This window comes from Sprattus sprattus, assembly GCF_963457725.1.
Source record: "Sprattus sprattus genome assembly, chromosome: 17".
In the NCBI taxonomy this organism is placed as follows: Eukaryota; Metazoa; Chordata; class Actinopteri; order Clupeiformes; family Clupeidae; genus Sprattus; species Sprattus sprattus.
In genome coordinates, this window is record NC_137915.1 from 26,905,195 (window position 1) to 26,928,857 (window position 23,663).

Here is a 23,663-nt window from a genome sequence, read left to right on the forward strand (position 1 = left end):
GCTATAGCAGATTTATTGTCTGAGTTAACACAGCGCTGCTGGGTCATCTTTATTGCCGAATACTTGACAGCGGGTTGAAAGGTTTCTGGTGTCATTTATCACCAAATTATTGCTTAAACAGGAAAAACGCACACACACACACACACACACACACACACACAAACACTTGCACGTCAAACAAAATAGCGAGTGAAACTAAGTCTTTTTTAGTTGATAACATAGTCATTTCATTGTAAAGTTTATTCTTCGCAACAGCTCATAAATACTACAGCACTTCTCCTTTTAAAACATGATTAAATGTGACATGCAAGCATGCAAGATAATGAAGATAATGGTGAATTTTCACATTCACAGGGTATGGGGTTGTATGCTGTTTTAACAATAAAAACAATGAGGTATATACTGTAGATATATAAATGGGAAAAAGTAAGGTAATGTGTGAATAACAGATAGATAGATAAATAAGGGTTGAGAAAACAGATAGAAAGAGTAGGGTGAAAAAATGTTGGGTAAAGGTGTGAATAAGCAAAGGACCTGTGTTATAGTTAGTGTGCAAATGAGATCAGCTATCAATGTCTGTCTTTTGTGACTTTAAAGGAGTAAAAGCATTTTTTTATTTTATTGGTCTAAAACTAGCAAGCTTACTACCTTAAGTCATGCAAACACCTTGCAAACACCACCAACAGTTGACACGATAACATCTTGCCAGCATGCACTGGTGTCTTTTGACATGCTAGTTAGCGATGTCATGCTGTAAAGGTTTTTCTCACATTTCATGGAGCGTTCTGTCCTGGACCCCAGAACTACATAGTGCATAGTGGTTGGCTAGTGGGAAAGACTGGTGTGTTTGTCTGTACAGCACATATACCATCACAGTGAAATTGAAAATGATCCCAAAAGTAGTTGCCAGTAATTGAACATATCATGAAAAGTAGCAAATTATTTCATAGTGTTGCTTTAAGCAGAAGTACAATCATTTTATAATTATCATTGGTTGTTGGTTCTTACATAATTAAAATTAAATAATAAAAGTGGCAGCAAGAACTTTTTCTCCAAAACTAGCAGGTTACCTAATAGCCAACAGCCAACAGTACAACTGATAAAAGCTAGCTTTATATTTGGCAACATTGTGATGGAAGTTCCTGTGACCACAAAACGACATAAAGAACTGCCTGAGCACCTACAGAAAGGCTGATGTGTTTATCTCCCCTTCACATGACCAGTTATATGAAAATTACTATAAAAAATACAGAACAATTGTACAGAAATGGTACAAACCAAACATATTGTTGCTGGATATTCTGTCATGTTTTAGAAGTAGAGTCTCATTTGTCATTGAACTGCAGCAACATGCCGTAATGTCTGTATGTTTTTTCCATTTGCAACATGCCGTTATATCTGTACATTTATATTTGCAACATGCAGTAATGTCTGTATGTTTATCCATTTGCAACATACCGTTATATCTGTACGTTTATCTATTTGCAACATGCCGCAATGTCTGTATGATTTGAATTTATTTAAAGCCAGCGTCATGCAGACATTCTACAGAGTTACAGAATTAGGAAACTAGATAATTAAGAGAGAGCTCAAATTAAGAGTTTTACATCCACTTATGAAATAACAGTTTTATGAAAACATTTGGAAAATATTGCTTTAAGTACATGCTGTTTTTGTCTACATCATAACAAGCAAGAGGAGTTGGGAAGAAATGTTGGAGGGGTTACATTTAAAGGCAGGACTTAACTCTTCCACCGTTCCGACATTCTTTTACTCACATTCTATTTTGGCTGCAGAGAACCACAGTTTCCTGGATGAAAGACTAAATATTTGGAGCTTCAGTCAGCCTTGCGTGGGAGACTGTGTGTCATATAGAAATATATAGAAGTTTCTCTCTGTACATACTGCATGTGTGCTCTAAGTATGTGTACAACTGGAGTTTCATTAGTATGGTTTCAGTGTCATTGTAACTATTGGTTTTGACATAGAGTAGGCGAGTTTGGATGTATGTGAGTGTATGTACAGTATATGGCTGTTTGGGTATATGTGATTGTGTGTGTATATGGCTGTTAAGGGATGTGTGAGTGTGTGTCCATGGCTGTTTGGGTATATATGAGTGTGTGTCCGTGGCTGTTTGGGTATGAGTGTGTGTCCATGGCTGTTTGGGTATATATGAGTGTGTGTCCGTGGCTGTTTGGGTATATATGAGTGTGTGTCCATGGTTGTTTGGATATGAGTGTGTGTCCGTGGCTGTGACATGGTACTTCCCCCATCTGGTTCCCATTAGACTGTGGGTATAAAATGGATTCCTGGCTACTGGGATCACAGACACACACTCAGCTATGGAAGCCGCACTCTGGGTCTGTTTGTTCTGCTTGCAGAGCTGCTTACTTGCAGCTAGTCAGAACAGCAAAGATATGAGCAGGGACCTCATCAAAGACCAAGATATCATGACACAGGTAGGAAGCATTTCATATGGCATATGGTCAAATCTGTGGTATTATTAAGTCTCTGGATATGCCGCTTGTGCTTTCAAATAGATAGATATATAGATAAACTATACCACTGAGCTGTTTATATCATGGCTCAGTGGACTTTCAACCAATTTACATGCCTAGGTATGGAGCTCAGGGATATAAAGTCAGAGAGAGTTAGGCTCAATCTACTGCTTTTCCAATGTTGCATTTTCTCTGTTAGAAGAAGACACATGTTTCACAGGCAGGAGGGTGGAAAATTCCATGAAAGGTTTCTACTTCTGCGTCATAATTGCTGCATGCCAACCTTCAAGCCCTAAAGGCTATGGAGTGGTAAAGCATATAAAAATACCAGGAGAAAGCCCAGGCATGTCATGCATATATTCTGTCGAATGTCTAAAAATGATGACTTAATTGGTCTTTTCAGTCCCCTTGGTGAGGTTAATTTCTCCAGTTTTCCTGATTCAAAAAATACAAAGGAGCATTGTTGTACTGTCAGACTGGCTGACTTATTGACTTGACCTCAAAAGCAGATGCTCGGGCCATATGTGAGGGCCATGAAAAGAATCAAACTAAATAGTCAAAAACGTATTTCCATAATTGTCCCTGGTGTGTGGGCTCCAGAAACAAAAACTGTCTAGAAACAAGAAAATAAATAAATCATATATGAAATCCAACAGGACATCAGTGAAAGGTACTGAGAGTAAGTGTTTCTGTGGATTATGTGATGGATCATGTATAGTCTGCTAGTCATTCTTGAGATATAAATCCTGACAGGATTATAGGATTACCTGCCAAGAAGTGAACTGTCCAAAATATCTATTTTTAATGACTTTAATGAATGGCCGTTTCATGGCTTCAGCTGAGAAAAAATTGTTCCTTACACAAATAGAACTTTAAAGTTTCAGGTGTTGTGTTGTAATGTATTATTCACTGACTTCAAGCAGATGCTTCAAGTAACAATATGTTTTTGTTACAATAAGTGCACCTTCAGAATGATATGAAAGATGTGAAAAGGACGAAACCCGTTGTCAGTGGCGGCGGTCATTATGAATAAATAGCGGACATCTCAACGTCAGGATGGCCCATTCAATTCAATGGAACGTTCCTTATTTTAAGAAAAGAACAAAAGTAATTTAAATGAATGAATAAATGGATCTCAGTACATCATGCCAGATCATAAGAGCCCTTGTGCTTATTATGTCTTGAGTAGAAATATGTAGTTTATTTCATTTTTCAGCTGCAGAATAGATAAAAGTAACCCTGCCATGGAGGCTGTGGAAAGTAAGGTGAGGTTAGATTGTGCCAATTTTCTTAAAGCAGTAGTAAGGAGTTTTGATCTCAAAACAGCAAGCTAAGTCCCTAAAAGCAACATATAACTAGGCAGTCAATATTTGAACTTATTAGGATGGGCTAGCCTACACAACATGGTGCTTCAAGTTCTTTTTAGAGAAAATATTGTGTGAAAATAAATAATGATGGCTCTATTGTTTGTGTTGCACTATGACGTCCTGTTCAGTGCCGGGATTAATTTATTTATGTATGTGATAAAGCAACACATAAATATATACGATATATAAATATTCACACAGGCTAAGGATTGAGGTCGCAAAACAAAACAATTGTTAATGGAAAGACTTGAAATGCTTGGTTTTACCTTTATGTCTAACGTTGACAAGACTGTAGGTTAGTTTTGGGATAAAAAACTTTAGTTTGTGATATGTCTAACAATGACAGACTGTAGGTTAGTTATGGGATAAAATACTTTAGTTTGTGTTATGTCTAATGTTGACAGAGTGTAGGTTAGTTTTGGGATAAAAAAAATGTAGTTTGTGATATGTCTAACAATGACAGACTGTAGGTTAGTTATGGGATAAAATACTTTAGTTTGTGTTATGTCTAATGTTGACAGAGTGTAGGTTAGTTTTGTGATAAAAAAAACTTTAGTTTGTGTTATGTCTAACAATGACAGACTGTAGGTTAGTTATGGGATAAAATACTTTAGTTTGTGTTATGTCTAATGTTGACAGACTGTAGGTTAGTTTTGGGATAAAAAACTTTAGTTTGTGATATGTCTAACAATGACAGACTGTAGGTTAGTTATGGGATAAAATACTTTAGTTTGTGTTATGTCTAATGTTGACAGACTGTAGGTTAGTTATGGGATACAATACTTTAGTTTGTGTTATGTCTAACATTGACAAAAGTTATGGGATAAAACACTCTAGTTTGTGTTATGTCTAACATTGACAGACTGTAGGTTAGTTATGGGATAAAACACTTTAGTTTGTGTAATGCTTACGTTGACAGACTGTAGGTTAGTTTGTATGACTCTTACGTTGACAGACGGTATGGGATTATGTTATGGGATAAAATAATTCAGTTTGTGTTATGTATAATGTTGACCGATGTATAGTTATGGGATAAATACTTTGTCTTCCGTGGTGGATATAATTGGGCTTATCTACTCTTTTTAGCCAATTACTATGGTTACCAATCTGGCTAACCATAGGTACATGCAACTGTACTGTATCAAAGTAATTTTGTCATTGCTGTGCAGTGAATATCAGAAGAACTGGGGACTCTTATTTTTCAACTTGCAGTTGCGGGTCATCTTCACAATAACTTCCTCTGCTTGCTCCCATTGTAGAGTTAGCTAGCAAACTTTCTGTTGCAGCTGCTTACACTAAACTTGTTTACTCTCTTAGGCAGAAAAAGAGTTTGTTGCGTCTGCCTTGAGCAGACTATATGGTGAATAGGGACCTTAGGTCCAAGAGCTGAAGAGGTAAGAGCAAGATAGGAGAAAGAGAGAGTAGCAGAGTCAGGAGAAAGAGAGTAGTTCTAGGTGACTTGAAGTCTTGTTCACCAGGTCAGGTAGCATAGTTCAGGAGGCATCATGCTACAGTTAGAAGAAATAGAATAGAAAAGCCTCCGAGTGCTGCTCCTCTTGGTGCGATGAGGGACAACATAAAACACAACAACTAAATATAACACAACAATAGTACAAATAGCTAAAAGATAAAGATATACATATATATATATTAAGAGTTCATATATAAGAGTTCAACAAAGTGCGGTGGTATAGATTACAAGTACTTCTCTGAGGTGCTTTACAATTAATACAGTAACAGTACTTCCCTGAGGTGCTTTACAATAAATATACAGTAACAGCTTGGTTAATACTCATGTGTAAGGTGACTGAGATGGCATAAGTGATGTAACATGTTAATAATTCACAAACAAAGTAGTCATGTTTGTCAAAAAGTAACAACATTGCATGTGAAGGTTTTTTAAATGCTGGGTTACAATTAACACATAAACGTTACAGCTTGAGTTTTACTGGTGTAGTAGGCCTAACTTAATAATGTTTGCGTTACTTGCATTTACTTACACACCAGAATAATCACTACCAGTAACCTACATTACACAATGTATTAGTTACATACTCTTACCTAAACACACTTACATACTTGACTCGCTAGCATTGGGTTTCAGCAAGGCCGTAGCCACTGTACGAACATACAAAAAGTATTGTCGGAGTGACATAAGAGTTAACTAACCATTCAGAAATGTCCTGTTGAAGCCAAAATTCTCTTACTTGTTCATGGTTTGACTGATTCAAAACGGTATGAGTACACTGCTGTGTCAAAGTCTCCAGCAGCCATATTTCTCCTAAGGTACACGCACACACAACAGTTGCACACAACAGTTGCCATGGTAGTGCCAGGGCCCACGGAGGAGGGGGGTGGGGCAAGCTGGATCATTAGCATTTAAAGGAACAGGCACTCAAAACAGGTCGCTCTGACCGAGTGAGAAGGGTGCTATTTTACTTGATCCTTGTGGTATTTTGACCAAAGTATGTTGCAGAAATTTCATTAAGACCCTAAGGAACCATATCATCCTGTGGAGAAATGGGCAAACGATGACCCCCTTAAAGTAATCTGGAACATAAGCTTGAGCTGGATTGAACATATAAAAAGTAGCCTACCTTGAATTTTTCAGGATGATTTTTCAAATGTAATAGAAAGCCGTTTGTATGATTTGCTTGCAGTACTCTGTTTTGTTAATTCCTATGCAATCCCTGTCCATCAGACTCGACTGAAAAGGGAAAGTAACCTAAGCCAAACTGGAGCTATTACAGTGAAGGGCAGCCCCAACTTACTCATACAGGTAAAATGAGCAATTATGAAATATGCTACATGTGAGTAAAGAGAAGTTATCTGTAAAGCTGCAAGATGATCAATGTGTAATGTGTGAAATATGCAATGCCTTTTCTTTTCTTCAAGGTTGACAGATCAAGAAGACATCTGTCCAATAACAAGCGGAAACTCAAGCGCAAATCGCGTGTCGGCTCCTTCTCGCTGCTAAGCAACAACTACCCTGCCGCTCCTTTGCAGGTGGGTTACCACACTCTTGATTTGAACTGTACTGGGCCTAGTTTCCCGAACGCTAAAAAGAACTTGAAATCGGTCGTAAGAGGGATATTGCAGAGCGGTTTCCCGACGCCGCACTTACTGCAATGATGAGTCTACGATGTCGCCAAAATCCACGTAGGCCGTTAAGATACGTCGTTATCGGGAAACGAGGCCCTGGTCTACTCAAATTCACTCTTTTCAATACCTTTTTGGACAAAGCAATCAGTTTTCTGACTTGACCGATGAGTTTTCTTTACGTTCGTTTTTTTTTTGGTCCAGAGTTTGACTACATACTAGACACACATCATATGGTTTTCAACCGTTAGTTTATACATAGAGGTGGCAATTAATTAAAAACACATCTACTCCATTATTAACTTCAGGAGGTTTTTTCATGTATTTGTTCTTAACTTGAGTATTCTCCATACGTAATATGTCTTACTTGTACTCCCTACCTTGATGTTACTCATTCCATCTATTCAGTTGATTATTGCACATAAATTGATTTTCTAATCTTCAAATACACATTTACACTGTCACCATAGTCTGAGCCACTACTGAAAAGCACAGAAAGGATTGGCAGCTCCAGAAACAAACGATTTGTTAGCACACCAAAATGATGCAAAAGTTGTCTGACCAACACATCCCACTCACTTGCTTTCAAGATTTCAGACATTTCCTTCTTGCTCCTTTTTTGGCCTCTTTTTTGGGTAACAGCAACAGTCCTGCCAAAAAATGATATTAAGGCTGAATCCCATTACACCCCTTAGCCTTACGCCTTTCCCCTTCCCCTCCGTTTTGCGCGTTCACGTGTAGGGGTAGGGATATCCCAAATCACGTTAAGACAGAAAGGTAGGGGTGGGGGAAGGGCTTTCCACCCCTCCAAACGGAAAATTATCCGAGGGCACACTTGAAACGGAGGGGTGAGACCGATTTCCCCCAATGCATTGCGAACCCGTGATCATTCACACCCCAATCCTGTAGATGGCGGAAATAAGTTGAGTCTGGCAGCTGCCATTAAAGAAGAAACATCGCGCGAGTCCCTTTAAAAATGTCGGAAACAGCAGGAAAAGCATCACACAAATGATCAATCCCAATGGCCCAGGACAGTGCAGCCACAACAGCTGCAGGCGCCATGTTTGTTTATGTCTGGTGAGTGACAGCTGTCGCTCTCCGGTTATGTAACAGCTGACGCAGCGTACTGATGACGTACGTAATTGTTGAAGGGATATCCCAATTCGTAGGGCTAGCGTTTCAAGCCCGACGCCTAGACCTACGTTATTGCTCCGTTTGAAAAGGCGAGGGCCAAGGGGTAGGGGTAGGGGTGGAGATTAGAAATGGGAAAGGGCCTAAATTACTCCTTTATGGAGTAGCACCACCTGGTGAAAATTGTTCAATGCAAAAATCCAGCGCTTCACTGGCCACTAAATCTGACAAGCTGAATCACTACCACATTGTTTGGACACACACCATATTACGTAAGAGAAATGTCATCCACAAGGGGGCGCTGCAACTGGCATATTTCAACAGCTCAAAAACAATTGGCCTATAGAAGGTGCATTACTCTACCTCATTATGGAGTGGTGCCACCTAGTGAGAAATGTTAAAAGCAAAAACCTAGCATTTCACTAGCTAACATCTTGTGATATAGGTTCAAACTTCACAAAATGTCACTGGTATGGCCAGCTTTTGTTGACTTCAACATCAAACGACCAGGAGTCAAAGGGGCTCGTGTCTAGGGGGTAGTTATTTCAAGCAAAAGTGACGAAAGATTACAGAATATTTAACATAGTTAGAAAACGTCTCCACGTTCAGGTCGCACCTGAAACCTATTAACGAAACAGAAAAGACAAATTACAGAGGACCGTAACAGTCACACACTGCATCCTACCGCATTCTTTGATTACACCCCAAATTTGAAGTTCTGTTTTGAAGTTTTGTTCATAGTGGGCGCTGCAACTGACACATTTCGATATCTTAAGAACTGCTTAAGCTCAAGTGTTTAAATTTGGTATGCTTATACTTTACTGTATTTGTTCATATTTTTTTAAGTTTACAAAATGGTTGCCAACAACCAATCGAATTCAGCATTTACATGCCTGTGATGTAAAGGTTCTAACTTGATGAAATTCTGCCTGGACCCCAATGGTTGCTGCTTGCGACTATATTTATACTCATTTATGATCGTTTACCTGTGTTCTGATATAACTGCGATACTCTACATTTAGTATTGTATTCAAACCTATTCTTCCCTTAAACTAATAATCTTACATTTTATACACATGCATATTTCTTAAAACGTTATAAATAAATGGCAAGTAGTACCTTTATACAAAGAAGTTAATATTGTCCTTATGTATACATGAAATTTTCATAAAATGTCCTTAGTCTTAAAGGGAAACTTTGGGCTTTTCAACCTGGACCCTATTTTTAGATATTTTTTTGGGGGTCAACATTTTTACTAGAGACAAAAACACTCAAAATCTAGTTAGAACACTAAAACTGACATCCTCTCTGATGCAGCCCCCCATTCATTGGCCTACCGTTTGGTGCTGGAGTGGGCACTTAAAGGAGAGTGCCTCCCCTCGATAATTGACTTCAGGCACTGAATGAGGTGCTACGTCAGGAACCGTGGATTTTCTCTGTTTTTTTATGGTTTGTTGGGTAAACAGTATCATTTACGAGCCTGGCAGAAGTAATAGCATTCTAAAGCATGAAATATACTTCTGCATCCTTCTCCGACCTTCTCCGCCCTCGAAAATAAATGGGCGGGTGGTCGGATTCAGAAGGATTTGATCGTACTTACAGGCCTTATACACTTCTACGACGGCTGTGCGTGCTGAAAGTAATTTACCGCGGCAATAATAATTATAAGGACGGCAACAGCGCATTAAAACGACGTTTTACATTATTCAAAGGTGAAAGATTAAAGGCAAGAGAATCGCCAGGTGTATGCTACCTTCTCATTATGTGTGTGTGTTGTCAGTGTTTGTAATATAATGGTGTTGGCTGTAAATAAACTCAACTTCGCGTTTTTGACAATAAAATAAATCCCATTTAGGATAACAGCCTTCTTCCTATGTGCAGGAGTTTGTTTAACAGTTTAACTGTGCGGGAGTTGTCCCATTTCCCATGAGGCTTTGCTCCGACCATTCTACATTAAGAAACAAATTCATTCGCTGGCCAATTTATATTTGTGGTCATGAAAGTTATGTAACGTCTGAATAAAAAGAAATGGTCCCATTTCCCATGAGGCTTTGCTCCGACGGAGAAGTAAAAAACGGCCTTAATTCAATACTGGTCCAGTTTCGATCATTACTTATCCTTATTGAAAGTTCGGACCCATCAAGATGTACGAATGCTTACAATGCCAAAATCCCAAAGTTGTACTTAGGACAATAGAATTTATGGTTAGATCATTGGAAGTTTATTTTTGATGGCCCCTCTAGGACCCTGTTTGTGGAAGCAGCATTGCACAGTCGAACAGTGCAGCACCACACCGGTGTCAGATACATCTTCCTACTGGTCATTTGAGGGGACTAGTTGTCCTGTCTTTTTTATCTGAGAGGTTTCTTGGTCCTCAAGATCTCATCTTGACTTCTACCGTTACTCTTAACAGCCATTTCCAGATAACATTTCATTTATTCGAAATTGCAAGCTGAAAATGCTTTGATATCTTTTTAAAATCCTTCTGATGATTTGTAGGCTTACTGACAGTAGGTTAATTTACTGTTAGTTGCTAAGAGGACCATACGTTTATTGAGTGTAGCCATAACATTTTGAGAATTCATTAGCTATTGGAATGGTCATGAGTTGACTATTCCGATTGACAACTCGTGACTTACTTTACCCTAAAGCCCTAGTCCTAAAGGGAAACTTAGGGTTTTTTAACCTGGGTCATATTTTCCACTTTTTACTAGGACAAAAACAATCAAATCGGTTGAGTATTGAGTAAGAACCCTATAACTGGCAACCGCAAAATGTTTGTACAATGTAATCCTAAAGGGGGTCCCTTCGCATCAAAGTCGACCTCTTTATTCCGCCACTAAGAGTGTCTGTTAACCTCAATTACTTATTATGAGGTGCAATGTGAAATGGGAAAAATGACTAGATGGAACTCCATACTGTTGCTGACCACCAAGGCAAGGCGAAGTGGAAAACCAATGCAGAGAGTCATTCAGGGAAGCATACCCCCCTCCGTGTTGAGCGCAGGCAGAATCTCACATCCTGACACACACCAGCCTGAAGCTGTGACAGTAGGGTGCCTTTACTGCGGTTCAAAAGAATTTGGTAAAAGGAAAAGGAATTTCAACCATTGGTAAACTTTTTTTTCGTCCTTTGTCTTTGTAGGTCACTAGGGTGAAGAGAGACGACAGACAGGAAAGGGTAAGTCAGACGCATTTTAATTGGACCATGGTATTAAGAAAAGGATGCAGATTTTCCCACATTCTTTCCTTGTGTGGATAGACTGTAAAATCAATGCATTTATGGAAATGTTTAAGACCAAACTTGAAATAAATCCACTTGATGAAAACACTGACAATTGACATTCATTTCACATGTCCCAGGTATGGTCAAAGTAAGCCTGGACAATTATAATAATGCCATCTAACTGAACTAAAATCACATACCTAGCAAGTTATTTTAATATGCTTTTATTAATTTAGAAGAAAAATTCAATAGAGATAAGTACACTTCAGATCCACTAAAACTAAAACATTTGGATAAAATCCCTTTGAGGGATTTATGGACATGAATGTGAAATGAATGTCAATTGTCAGTGTTTTCATCAAGTGGATTTATTTCAAGTTTGGTCTTAAACATTTCCATAAATGCATTGATTTTTCAGTCTATCCACACAAGGAAAGAATGTGGGAAAATCTGCATCTTCTTCTTTATACCATGGTCCAAAAATCCCTTTGAGGGATTTAAGTATCTAGACAGCCGCTAAAGTGAAGCCTTCATAGAATTGATTTGGGAATAGTATCATGTATTAAAGGCTTTACTAAATCATGTGCTTGTGTTACTGATTCTTAAGTTATTTATTAGCATTGCATTATTCTACCCAATGACACTTGGTGACACTTGCCTGATAAACAACCAAAAAAGTGTTTCTGTTCCAAGGCAGGCAGGCTGGAGGGTCATGTGTGAAAAACAAATGTACTATCATGTTATGACCTATGAACAAACTGATATAAATCAGTGAAAGTGTTATTTTTGTATCTGATCTACAGGGGAGGACAACCAGAAGACAACTTGCAAATAAGAAGCATATCAAAATGATTTGGAATGGATTAGACATGAAAGGAAAAATGTAGGAAGGCACTATATTCATGTCTATTACACCCCAAAGTGTCATGAAGTATATAACCGAAGCACGTACTCTAAGTGCATTTGTTCTTTCAAACAAAGTTGAACTTTTATCACATTTTAATATTTTACATATTGTGATTTTTAGTGTAATCCTAGTTAGCATTTATGTAACACAATATGGCCTATTCATAATTCCAGGAACTTTCCTCTTGTACTGTAGTGTAATGTATTATAAATATTTCTTATGTAGTCACCGAACTGTCCTGCTTCATCTAGGTTTCTTCTGTGCCTAAAGAACAATTTGGTGCCAGCCTCATTGCTCAGTTAAGGCATTACTGTTGAAATTACTGATGTTCTGTATCACGGTCTCAGACCACTACAAGATAACATTTTCATGCAACAGCATAACTCAGCTCTTATCTTAAGTTAGAAAATCAATTTGAATAATTATTCAAAAGTTCTGTTCTGTGAAAGGATGCACTGCATTTATTATTTTTTGGTTTTCTACTGAGGTGCAAACCCTAAGGAACTTGACCAGCTTAGCAACACACACACAATTTGTAAGCAACCACATGTAACATTTTTGTTTGTAGACCCCATGACATCAGAGTGGACTTTTCTGAGCTTTTAGAATATGTCACGTTTTGAATGGCACTGATGTAAACAAAATATATGTTAATTCTTGGTATTTGTGGTTAAAATTCATACTTTCTTGCAGACTTTCTTGAAACTAGAATAAAGAGCATAATGAGTCATCCTCACGGGTCTGTCTTGATGTTCAAGGAATCACTTTGTCCGTTCTATTTGGCATTATTCTCATTGACACTGTGGTCTCACTTGCACCCACCATCAGCACATATGTGTTGAGCATTTATCCAAAATCAAACAACAGTTTTTGGCATCATCTTTAAAAAATGTGCATTAAAAATGTGGTTGACCAGAGTGGTGAGTGGTGCGTTTTGTGTCTAGCTTGACCATTAAAAGCAATTGTCGCTGTCAAGTAACTTAGCTAGCTAGTTTGCTGTTATCAAGTAGTGGCAAATTATTTGTGCTAAGGTGGCACACATGGTCCTGGACAGAGTGAGGAGGTGCCACCCCCATATAGACATAGACAGAGTGAGGAGGTGCCACCCCAATATGGACCTGGACAGATTGAGGAGGTGCCACCCCCATATAGACATAGACAGAGTGAGGAGGTGCCACCCCAATATGGACCTGGACAGATTGAGGAGGTGCCACCCCCATATAGACATAGACAGAGTGAGGAGGTGCCACCCCAATATGGTCCTGGACAGATTGAGGAGGTGCCACCCCCATATAGACATAGACAGAGTGAGGAGGTGCCACCCCAATATGGACCTGGACAGATTGAGGAGGTGCCACCCCCATATGGACCTGGACAGCGTAAGGAGGGGCCACTCCCATATGGACCTGGACAGCGTAAGGAGGGGCCACTCCCATATGGACCTGGACAGCGTAAGGAGGGGCCACTCCCATTAACTTCAATGGCTGATGTTATGCTAGCTTCTTCAGTCATTCGAAAAGTCAATAGGCACCACATTACAGATGGCCACACAAGTGTGTCATCTATTAGGGAAGCAACGATTCATCTAGTATGATACATTGCGGTGCAACAATGTGATAGTAGGCATAAGATAAGATTGACAGTTGCGATCGTCAGCTCAATTAGTTTTTTCTATTATCAACACTTAACAAACATTACATTACAATTCATCAGCGGTAGTTGATAAATATTAATCATCCCTCTTCCGGGATTCCAATTGAGGTTTCATGTTTCACACTTTTCAGTAAAAGACAGTTAAGGTACTGATACATGCCAGCGAAGCAAAACTTTGCGTTGGGTGGGCGTGTTGTGGTGTGTGGAAATAGTGTAATAGAATGGACTAGCGAGGTAGTTAGCAGGCTAGCCAGCCAGTCGGTTATCCAGTCACTTGTTTTTATATCAGAACTGTGATTCTGTTAAAGTAGGCACAGGATTAAATATCTAGCGTGCCAGGAACAACAGCAAACACTTACAAGGCCTTCCAAGTTTTTCTTTTTAGCTAATTGAATGACTGAAAGAAGCCATAGTCCTGCAATTTTCAAACCCCAAAAAACACGAAACAATCTGATTGGCCCCTGCTAGCTAGCATTTGCATTAGAGGTCGACCGATATGGGTTTTTCTATAACCGATGCTAGGGCTGTGCAATTAATCGAATTTCGATCGCGATTTCGATTTTGGGGTCAAACGATCTCCAAACTCGTATAATCTAGTTTAAACGATTAATTTGACATTTTCCGTTTTACAGTAGGCCTAGAGAGTTTATGAAAGTTTATGAAAGAGACGCGCATGCGAAAGCATTCAACGCAGCGAGAGGGAGTACAATCTAACTTGCATGCTGCATCAGGAAGTAAGCCGTTGGCAGGAGGAGGGACATGCCAGTGAACCGCCAATCAGCAGCATTGACTGTTGACAGACATGTTGGAGTAGACCTACTGTGTGGAATATTAAAGTTTCAGTAACGTTACAGTTTGAAGAACGATAACAAGCTCCTATAGCAGGCTTTAACTAGGATTGTTTTAGGGCAGAACTGCAAGGTACATATGTATTTCTGTTTAACAACAATATGATTTTTATTAGCCATGTGTTTGTGATGGCTTTCTGACTTTTAACTTTGCTATGGAGTAATGCTGGGACCGTTGTTCTCTAGCCATCAAATAGGGAATGTATTTTTTCACGTATAGAACTTATTTTGAATATTTTGAATAAAACGGCTGTGAAAGAGACTGGAGGCAAGCACTTCCCCTGCCTCCATGAGGGGGGAGTGTGAGAGCATGTTAGAAAGCCAAAGTTATACTTATTAGCGGCGATGTGTTTCAATGGATTTTTGGTGTAAGCGTTAGCAAATCGGCAGGTAAACATGGCGGCGGTAACATGACTCGGCTAGTAATAATTATTTTAGAACAGTGAGTCGACGCATGCCTGGCTAAAAGCCTGTCCTACAGTCGAGTCATTCGTCAGTGCATTTGGCTGTCAATGTTGTGGCAGTGCACTTTAACAAGAAGAAAGTTAATTTTGGATACTTATACGTGTTTCTGTGTGATATTTGATTGTCTTAATATATATTTTATTCATGAAATGTTTTATAAAAATCAAATGTTATATTCAGAATGTTGTGGCGGTACACTTACACACGAAAAAGGTTTTATTTTGGATACTTATTCGTGTTTCTATGTCATATTTGATTGTGTCAATAAATGCATGTTTTCAAAAATAATCGTTTGAATAATTGTGATATCAATATTGACAAAAATAATCGTGATTATGATTTTTCCCATAATCGAGCAGCCCTAACCGATGCCGATGCCGATACTTACAGGTGGGGTAGGCTGATCAGATTATTCAAAAGTTCTGTTCTGTGAAAGCTACATCCTTGCAAATGTTATTTATTAAATATTGCGACATAGTCTGTAACCTTATCTTCATCATCTTCATCAGGCTGTAGCCTTATCATGTCTCACAGATTTCAAGTTTTTTTCTGGATGCCAAAAGTCATCTACCTCAGTCTCATCTCAGTCTAGCAGGAAAATAAATTAATTAATCTAATGCCAAAAAGTTTGGTCTGTCTTTGTCAATATCACAACATTGCAAACGTATCCTAGCTACATTGACGATGACACATATAATGTCGGAAACAACATTTGATGACACACACACTTCACATTCAAAGGCTGATCCAACAGTGTATGTTGGCAGAAAACCAAGCAAAACCAAAACTGCATTTTTGCTATTCTTTTTGTTTTGTTGATAATCTGTGATGTCACGATAAAACTATGCAGAGTCATGTTTATGTAAAATGTTAGTCGGAATGGTTGTTTGGCTTCTGGTGTGTCTTTGCCAGTTTTGTATCCTTGTATGCTTGTCAACAACTGCTGCCCATGACTCAAAGCGCAATTTGTATTTACAACAGTGGTGTAAAAGTGAATTACACTCTGCAACTTTAAAGGCACAATATGCAACAATTATGCTTCAGGATTAGGGTTAGGATAAGCAGTTTAACCTTAAAATAACAGTTTAAAAAAAATTGGGGCGCTACAATGACTTTTAATATGGAGAATTGCGTCCATGCCAATGGCATAGCAGGGTCGATAGGCATATAACTGCCTTCTGTAGTTTTGCCTGCCGATGCCCGCCGACCTGACTTTGATTACCTTCTGCCGATCTAGTAAGTAGCTTATTTGCCGTCTTGCTTAGTCTTGTGTTGCACATGATTGATGTTTGACTGTGTAAGGACAGTTGTTGAGTAATTAGTTTGTCATAATGTCAAAGTCAGCACATTTCAAGAGATTTCGTTAGTTTTAGCTGCTAGCATACCTTTAGCGAATAGCTATTAATCCCTAATGCACCTTTAATGGGAGTCCAATACTAATTCTTACATAATGGAGCTTTAATGTAATTTATTATTATTTTATGTTTGAAGACTGTTCCTCCTGGGGACAAGATGTCATCACATTTTTTCAATGGTACTAAAAGACAACATCATCAAATGCATAAAAAATAAGTTAAATTAACAGTTAAATTAATTTTCTTAAAAACATCTTGAAATAGTCTAACTGTAAACAAAGTGATGGATTGTAACAATTAAGTTAGTAAGTAAGAAGAAATATAACAATTCATTTAATTAGTTTAAGGGGTTTTTAGTCACACATACACAGCAACCGTGTAAGATGACTAAGAAGGGGAGGGTCATTAGACAGCCTTCTGATTGGATGGAGTCGGAGTAGATGAGGTCATTTCATTGGGTTAAAGGGACAACCAGTTATGGCTTGAGTGGGAGTGTCCTAGTATGTTTTAAATATGAGCCCGTGAAGCTCAGGTGGGCAGAAATACTACCGGTTTTGTCTTTCTCTAATTGTGCTGTAAGAACGTGCAATTAAACCGTATTGAAACCAGCATCTGTAAATCCAACTTCTGTTTATTTGGGACCGTGTGTGTGTTCGTTAGGACACGACATATTTTGGTAGACCCTGACGTGATACTGAAAAGACGGAGAAAACAACTCAGCCCACACTTGAATTTGCTCGCATTCTGCAAAAGGCCTCGCTTAAATTTAAAGGTAAGCTACATTGCTGACTAGTGAATGCAGTAGTGGGTGATTCGGAGTGGGTTGTGGGTGCTCTCGTATTGTCTTCAGTAAAAAGGACCGTGCGAAGTTTTGATTGTAGATGGGAAGTTTCAGTGCGGTTGTAGACTTCTATTTTTTGGGTTGTTTTGTTTGACGGTAAAAAGGGAAAGTAATAGGCCTACAGCCACGGTGGCTGGTATATGATATTAAGTAAGCCAGGAAGGCTAAATCTCAAGGGAGATAGGATTTTTTTTATTATACGCGTTGTGTGATTGTGTGAGTGCGAGGGTTGAAAAAGGAACGTCTGTGTGGGATTTTGTGTGATAGGGATATTTCACTGTTATGAGATAATTAAAGATCTCTGTAAAAAGCAGTGCTTAAAACGGAGTATTTAGGGACTGCTTCATAGTGTGCACGTGGGTGAATGAATGTATGTATGTAGCCTATTCCTTAACAGCAGTTAAATCGAACAACGACGGGTTGAATGATAAGTCGTTGGGAAAGTTTATCTGGTAATTATATTAATATCACATCGCCATATTTTGCATTCAGCTTGATAAACTTACTGATGTGAATCAGGAGCCAAGTCATTTTGAATTGTTATTAGAATATTTGACCATATACGAACGCAGCGTGATTTGTTTCCACTTTAGCTGGGTGGTTGTGATATTTACTAAGTTAAAGGGATTTTAAATTGCGCTGTTATCATTATTGAAAACATAGTATACAACTCGGATCAATTTGTTTTATTGAAATAGAGGAACTGGGGGTTCCGCTGTTCGTAAGACGGAGGAGTCTGAACTTGTAGTATTAAAACACGAGCGACGTACTGTTGAACGTGTTTATTATTCTAATACATTGATATTAGTACCGGCGCCGCATATTGAAACTTTGTAGTTTACGAAGGAGATTTGTGTGTTGTTTGAATATAATAATACTAAGGCTGGCTTTAATTGTTCTGTGAGGAGGTAAGCATTTTGTACACACGTGGGTTAAAAAACGTAGACCATAGGCTTGTATTGTTGGCTAAAGGTTAGAATGAAGTTGGAATAGTGTGAATAATATGGATTAGAAGACGTGATAACTATATATACTTTAAAAACGGAAGTTCATAGTTATATAAACGTTGTAGTTGGAGAATATATATTATTGCGAAGTGGGGTGTATTTGCATTTCTTTGTTGTCCACGTGGCGGTGTGTTGTATACTCCTTTGTTTAGGAAAGGTGGGATTTTAAATCCAAGGAAGCATTTCTTTGTGGGCCTGTGTTTCTGTAAGGGGGGAAGGTGGTTCCTCAGATCTCACGTGCAGTTGTTAAAAGTTCAATTGATAGTTTTATTTAGAGATGGCTTCAGTGGAAGTAAAACATACGCCTTTAGAGGTAGTAATTGAATTATATTAATTGAATGGAAAGTTGGTAAGGCATCACTGTAAAAAATGGTCAAAGAGAACTGAAAACCACAACATTTCATGGCCTGATCAGGGTTCATGTGATATAAAGCTTTTAACTCAGATGGAGGGTAAAATCTTGGATTACAAAATTAAGGATAAAAGTAGAAAGAGGAAAATGAAGAGACAGCAGGAGTTACATACTTTAACATTGTTTATGGAATTTGCTAAGAAGAAGGAAATGGAGCATGGGAGAGTTTTAGCACTATCGGCAGACGAGAAATTGTAAGAAAAGGTGAGATGGAGACAGGAGAGGGGCAGATGTCCCGTGGATTGATTGATCTGGATGGAAATGTGAGGAATGTTTCAACTGAAGCAGATGGTTGTAAAATGCAGGACTCTGTGCTTGGTCAGTTGTTATCTGACCAATGCATCAAAGTCTATTTTGAAAGTTTAGAGAATGTTAATTCGGGGGTAGTGGCAAGGTTGAGCAGACCCCCCTTGGTGCCAGAAGCAGTGGAGGAAGGTGAGAATGATGGTCAGTTAACAGCAGGGGATCAGGAGATGCTTAGAATGGAATTGCAGTTGGAGAAACAAAGAATTGAAATGAGGAAGATCAAACACAAGTTTAAACAGTTACAACATTTGTTGATGGAGAAGGAAGAGAGGGAGAGAGATCATATGGAGTCACCAGTCAGGACAGTGGATTTGATTATGCCTTTAATTACAGAGGGAACTGGTTCTCATTACCAGCCATTTGGGCATACAGATTTGGATGGTTTATTATTACGGCTTCCTACTTTACAAGAGGGAGCGGGGATGTGGATAAGAAAGTTTGAAGCTGAGTTGGTAGGGAAGCGTTTAGCTGTAGGAGACATTAAGATGATACTAAATCAGATTCTCAATAAAAAGACGGCTACCGAGGTGTTAGATAGAGTGGGACTAGGAAGCATTATGGGGGACCCACTGGTGAATGAGGCATCATTCGATAATTACAGAAACAATGTGTGGAGAGCTCTGAGAATGGCGTACCCGAATAAGTTGCGTCTGTCAAGTCTGCCTGTTAACAGGTTAAGGTCAGATGAAAGGCCCGCTGCATTTTTGGAAGGGGCTGAGGCGTACTGGCGTGTGCAAATGGAGACAGATGTACATATTGATAAGGGGATGCAGCAATTAATGAGGAAGGCCATTATTGAAGCACTTCCATTGTTGGTGAGAGAAAAACTGGAGAATAACAATCGGATTGCAATTATGTCAAAAGCTGAATTTAGAGATACTGTTACTCATTTTGTTAATGCTCAGAGGAAGATTGATGCTGAGTTGGAAAAACAAGTTGTGGAAAGACAGAGGAAGTGGGTTCAGAACCAGTTAAAGGAGGAGGAAGAGATAAAAAAGGGTCAAGTACAGGCACTGCGAATAGGCATATTTGCCCAGGCACAGCGGACAACACCCTTTCCACAAGTAGTACATGATCCATCACCGCAAATACATAGGCAGCCATATTGGGAACGGCCACCTCAGCCTAAACCGCAGCATCAGGCCCAAAAGCGGGGAGATAGTCAGGTAAGACACAGAGGGGCTGGAGCAGACAGCAGCAGCAGGGCAGGTATTGGAACGGGACAGAGCAAAAGAGATGCGCCCCGGAAGTGTTGGGTTTGTGGCCAAGTGGGACATATTTCTAGACATTGTGTTAATAGACAGGAGGTGGGAGAACAGAAAGACATTAAGCCACATGTGGGTAAACCCGGTGGCTTTGGTTCCATGTATTAAGGGTCATTGTTAAATTCAGGTCTAATTCAGTTTGATGGGAGAGAGAAACAACACCAGGTTATTGATTTGAAAGAACCCATTTCATCTCAAATTAAACAGATATATTGGATAGGTTTGTTTGGCTTGGAATGGGAAGAAAGGATTTGGAATGAGTGGGGACCTGTTATTTATAAGTGGCATGGGAGTCTCAGAAATCCTTGTGTTCAAATACATTGTGCTGTTATGGTAAAGGATGTTATGGGCACAGGAGGGAATGATGAGTGCGATGAGAAATGGAGAGAGGCATTATACAGAAGGACGGTGGTTTGGTTAAAGGTTAAGTGTATAGTTGTGGGACCTGAAGGGGTGGCAGCATTGGTAAGATTGGACCCATCGTTGTACACTTTAGCCCGTGATGTTGGAAACATAACACCGCATATTACACTTAAAGTGGGCTTTGAGTTTGAGGAAAGCGATGTTGGTAAAATGATGAAGAGAGAGCCATTGCCAGCATGTGGCTGCCTTTGAATGGATTAGGAAAAGGTGACGTGAAAGTGTCACAGGATAATGCCTTGATGCAAATCAGACACTCAGGTCGCTTGACGGGGGAGCCTCAAGAAGTCAGAGTGATTGAGTGAGAGAGTCTGGGGAGGAATATACAGTGAGTGAACTTTGCAGGAATCTATACTGTATAGATGATGGTTATTAAGGAATAGGTTTAGTTATTGAAATGTTAATTACATGGGAGTTGATTGAGGATTGTATATTGGTGGAATGAAATTAGGGGTTTATCTTAAGGTATAGTGATTGGGATTGGATTATGAATAGGACTTAGTGGGAATAAATAAATACAATAATTGAATGATTGGATACAGTATGGCTATATGAATATTGGATAGTGAATTATAAGAGTTGGTGATTGCTCCTTGCTAGTGGTATGTCTTGAGTTTCACACATGGGATTAATTACAGTTTAAGAATATGAAATTAGGTTTTCTGGGGAAATACCTGTACATGTTAATGATGAAATGCATATTGGGTTGAAAGGTGGATTTAATATTGGATAAATGTTGGAAGTTGGATAGTTGCAGTTAGAACACAAGAATGTGATGCTAATTAAAATATAAAGATTGTGGTATATAGTTAGTTAGGTTAGGGGTTTCTGGGTTTATAACTGTTTGATAATGATCTGTGTTGAAATCTCTTTGTTGCAGGCCAAACAGCAGGAGAGAGAGTGAGAGGAGATTAGGATATGCAAGGGCATCGGGGGTTGTATAAGAACGCTGTGGAAATGGTTAATAAGACAGAGGGCTTATTTATAAACAAGGAATTATAAGGGGCATATAAAGATTTGTTTGTTGTGAGAAGGATAAAGTTAGAATAAACTATGTATAGTTTAGATAAGGACATACCTGAATAAAGGAGGGTTTAAAGCATTAGATAATTCCTTGAAATAAAATTAAGAATAGATTTCACTACATATGTATTTAAAGATTAAAGAAAGTGGACAATAGGTAGACGAAGAAAGTGGGCTTGAAGCAGGTAAATGTAAAGTAAGAATGAGAAGGTAAATGTAAATTTAAAAGAGATATAGAGAAAGAGGGATAGGAGATGTAATGTTTCGCTTAGTTTTCACATACAGATGAGAGGAGTGACAGAGAGAGAAGCTGTGCACAAGCATAGTGGAACCTGGAGCCGAACCAGGTTGCGGGATGGATTTGGAAATATCTAAGGTTGTTCTGTGAAACTGTGTATGTGAAAATAACAGTGATTTTAAGTGTCTTACAGGATTGGTGAAAAGAATCTCGAGAAAGCGGAGAGACAGATGGTTTGTGTTTTCGTTGGGTGATGGGCGGTAGGAAAGAAATGGTTTGACTATTGATCCAGGCGTGAGTGGGGGACTAAAGTATTCGAGCCTACCAACGTCAGCCTTTGTAATTATAATGTAACTAAGGGGGGTGTGCTTTATGTTTTGATAGGCCATGTGTGCATGATGTCTTGCAAAACAGTGTCCTTAACAATTCAGTTATAGCCAAGCTTAGTAGTAAATGATATTGCGTACATATATGATGACATTAGGTCAGGGGAATAGACCAAACAAATTTAAAAGAGGGTTAAAATGCAGGCTTGTTAAAATATGGAGTTGCTATTGTGGCCACATGGCAACTTCATACATGTTATCTGCCTTGTCTATTTGCACACACTTTTAGTTTTAAGTGTGTAAGGGGGGAGGATACAGAAAATTAGATTTATGGGTTTTTGGTCATTCATTTATGGGAAATAAAATGTTGCATAATGCTACGGTTGTAGCATCTATATTGATGAATAAAGGAGTAAAGATCGGACCTTGGGGCATGTTATGGGGTGTGAGTACAGGTATTACTCACTGATATGCTTCTTTATTCTTTTTATGGTTCAGGAAATGAAGTAAAATTTGATTACCTGAGCTCAGCGGTAAATAATAAAGGTGAAAGCCATGGATTGGGCCGCTGAATTTCATTGTTTCCTGGATGTATTATACTGAAAGGTATAAGTGTACAGGTAGTGTACCATATATGATAAGGTATAACTATTATAGACATTACAGTAGAGTGATGGATATATTTATATGATGGGTAAAGGTATGTCTGATGACAGAACTGAAGCCAAGAGATGGTAAGTGTCATGAGATGTGGGAAAGATGCTGTAGCTGAACTGATGGTAGTTTATATAAGGAACTGAAGTTATGGTGAGTAGAGAATAATTATGGATAAGATGAAAATGGTTTATATTTATATGTAAGGTAACTAGGTAAACTACTGAGAAGTTTTTAAGTCTACACGGAGCAGTCATGCTGGGACACGAGAGTGAATTGAAGGAGCATGTGAGTGGATGGACTGAATGTTTGTCAGCTGCATTAGCAGAGGAGTGATTGAAGACGAAATGCAGCTGGAAGTGTGAAGGTCAAGGAAGGAACTGGTGTGTGAGTGTGCCGAAGGGGGTTACTGAAGAATGGTTCAGCACACTTGCAGGTAAGTATATGTTTTATGTGGAATCTTTGTTTGTGGAATCTTTGTTTTAATCAAGAAGTTTGGCAATATTTTAGTATAGCAATAATACATTTGTGGGAAATATGCAGTAAAGTAATGCAAGCTCTGGATATCGTACAACACACTTTTGAAGTAAGGCTAGGAAATATGTGAAAATAATGTGTAGAGG

General features: G+C 38.8%; 2 protein-coding genes across 3 annotated transcripts in view; one reads left to right on the forward strand and one right to left on the reverse strand.

The window, feature by feature from the left end:
• Nucleotides 1-23,663, reverse strand: part of uba5 (ubiquitin-like modifier activating enzyme 5) — a 48,723-nt gene that overhangs the window by 14,896 nt on the left and 10,164 nt on the right. The window lies entirely within an intron of this gene.
• On the forward strand, nucleotides 2,342-12,940 carry LOC308378305 (uncharacterized protein). Its single transcript, XM_080855173.1, has 5 exons — nucleotides 2,342-2,459; nucleotides 6,567-6,644; nucleotides 6,761-6,871; nucleotides 11,240-11,275; nucleotides 12,124-12,940. The coding sequence occupies exons 1-5, from the start codon at nucleotides 2,343-2,345 to the stop codon at nucleotides 12,205-12,207; spliced, it is 426 nt and encodes a 141-aa protein (XP_080711299.1). The 5' UTR covers nucleotide 2,342; the 3' UTR covers nucleotides 12,208-12,940.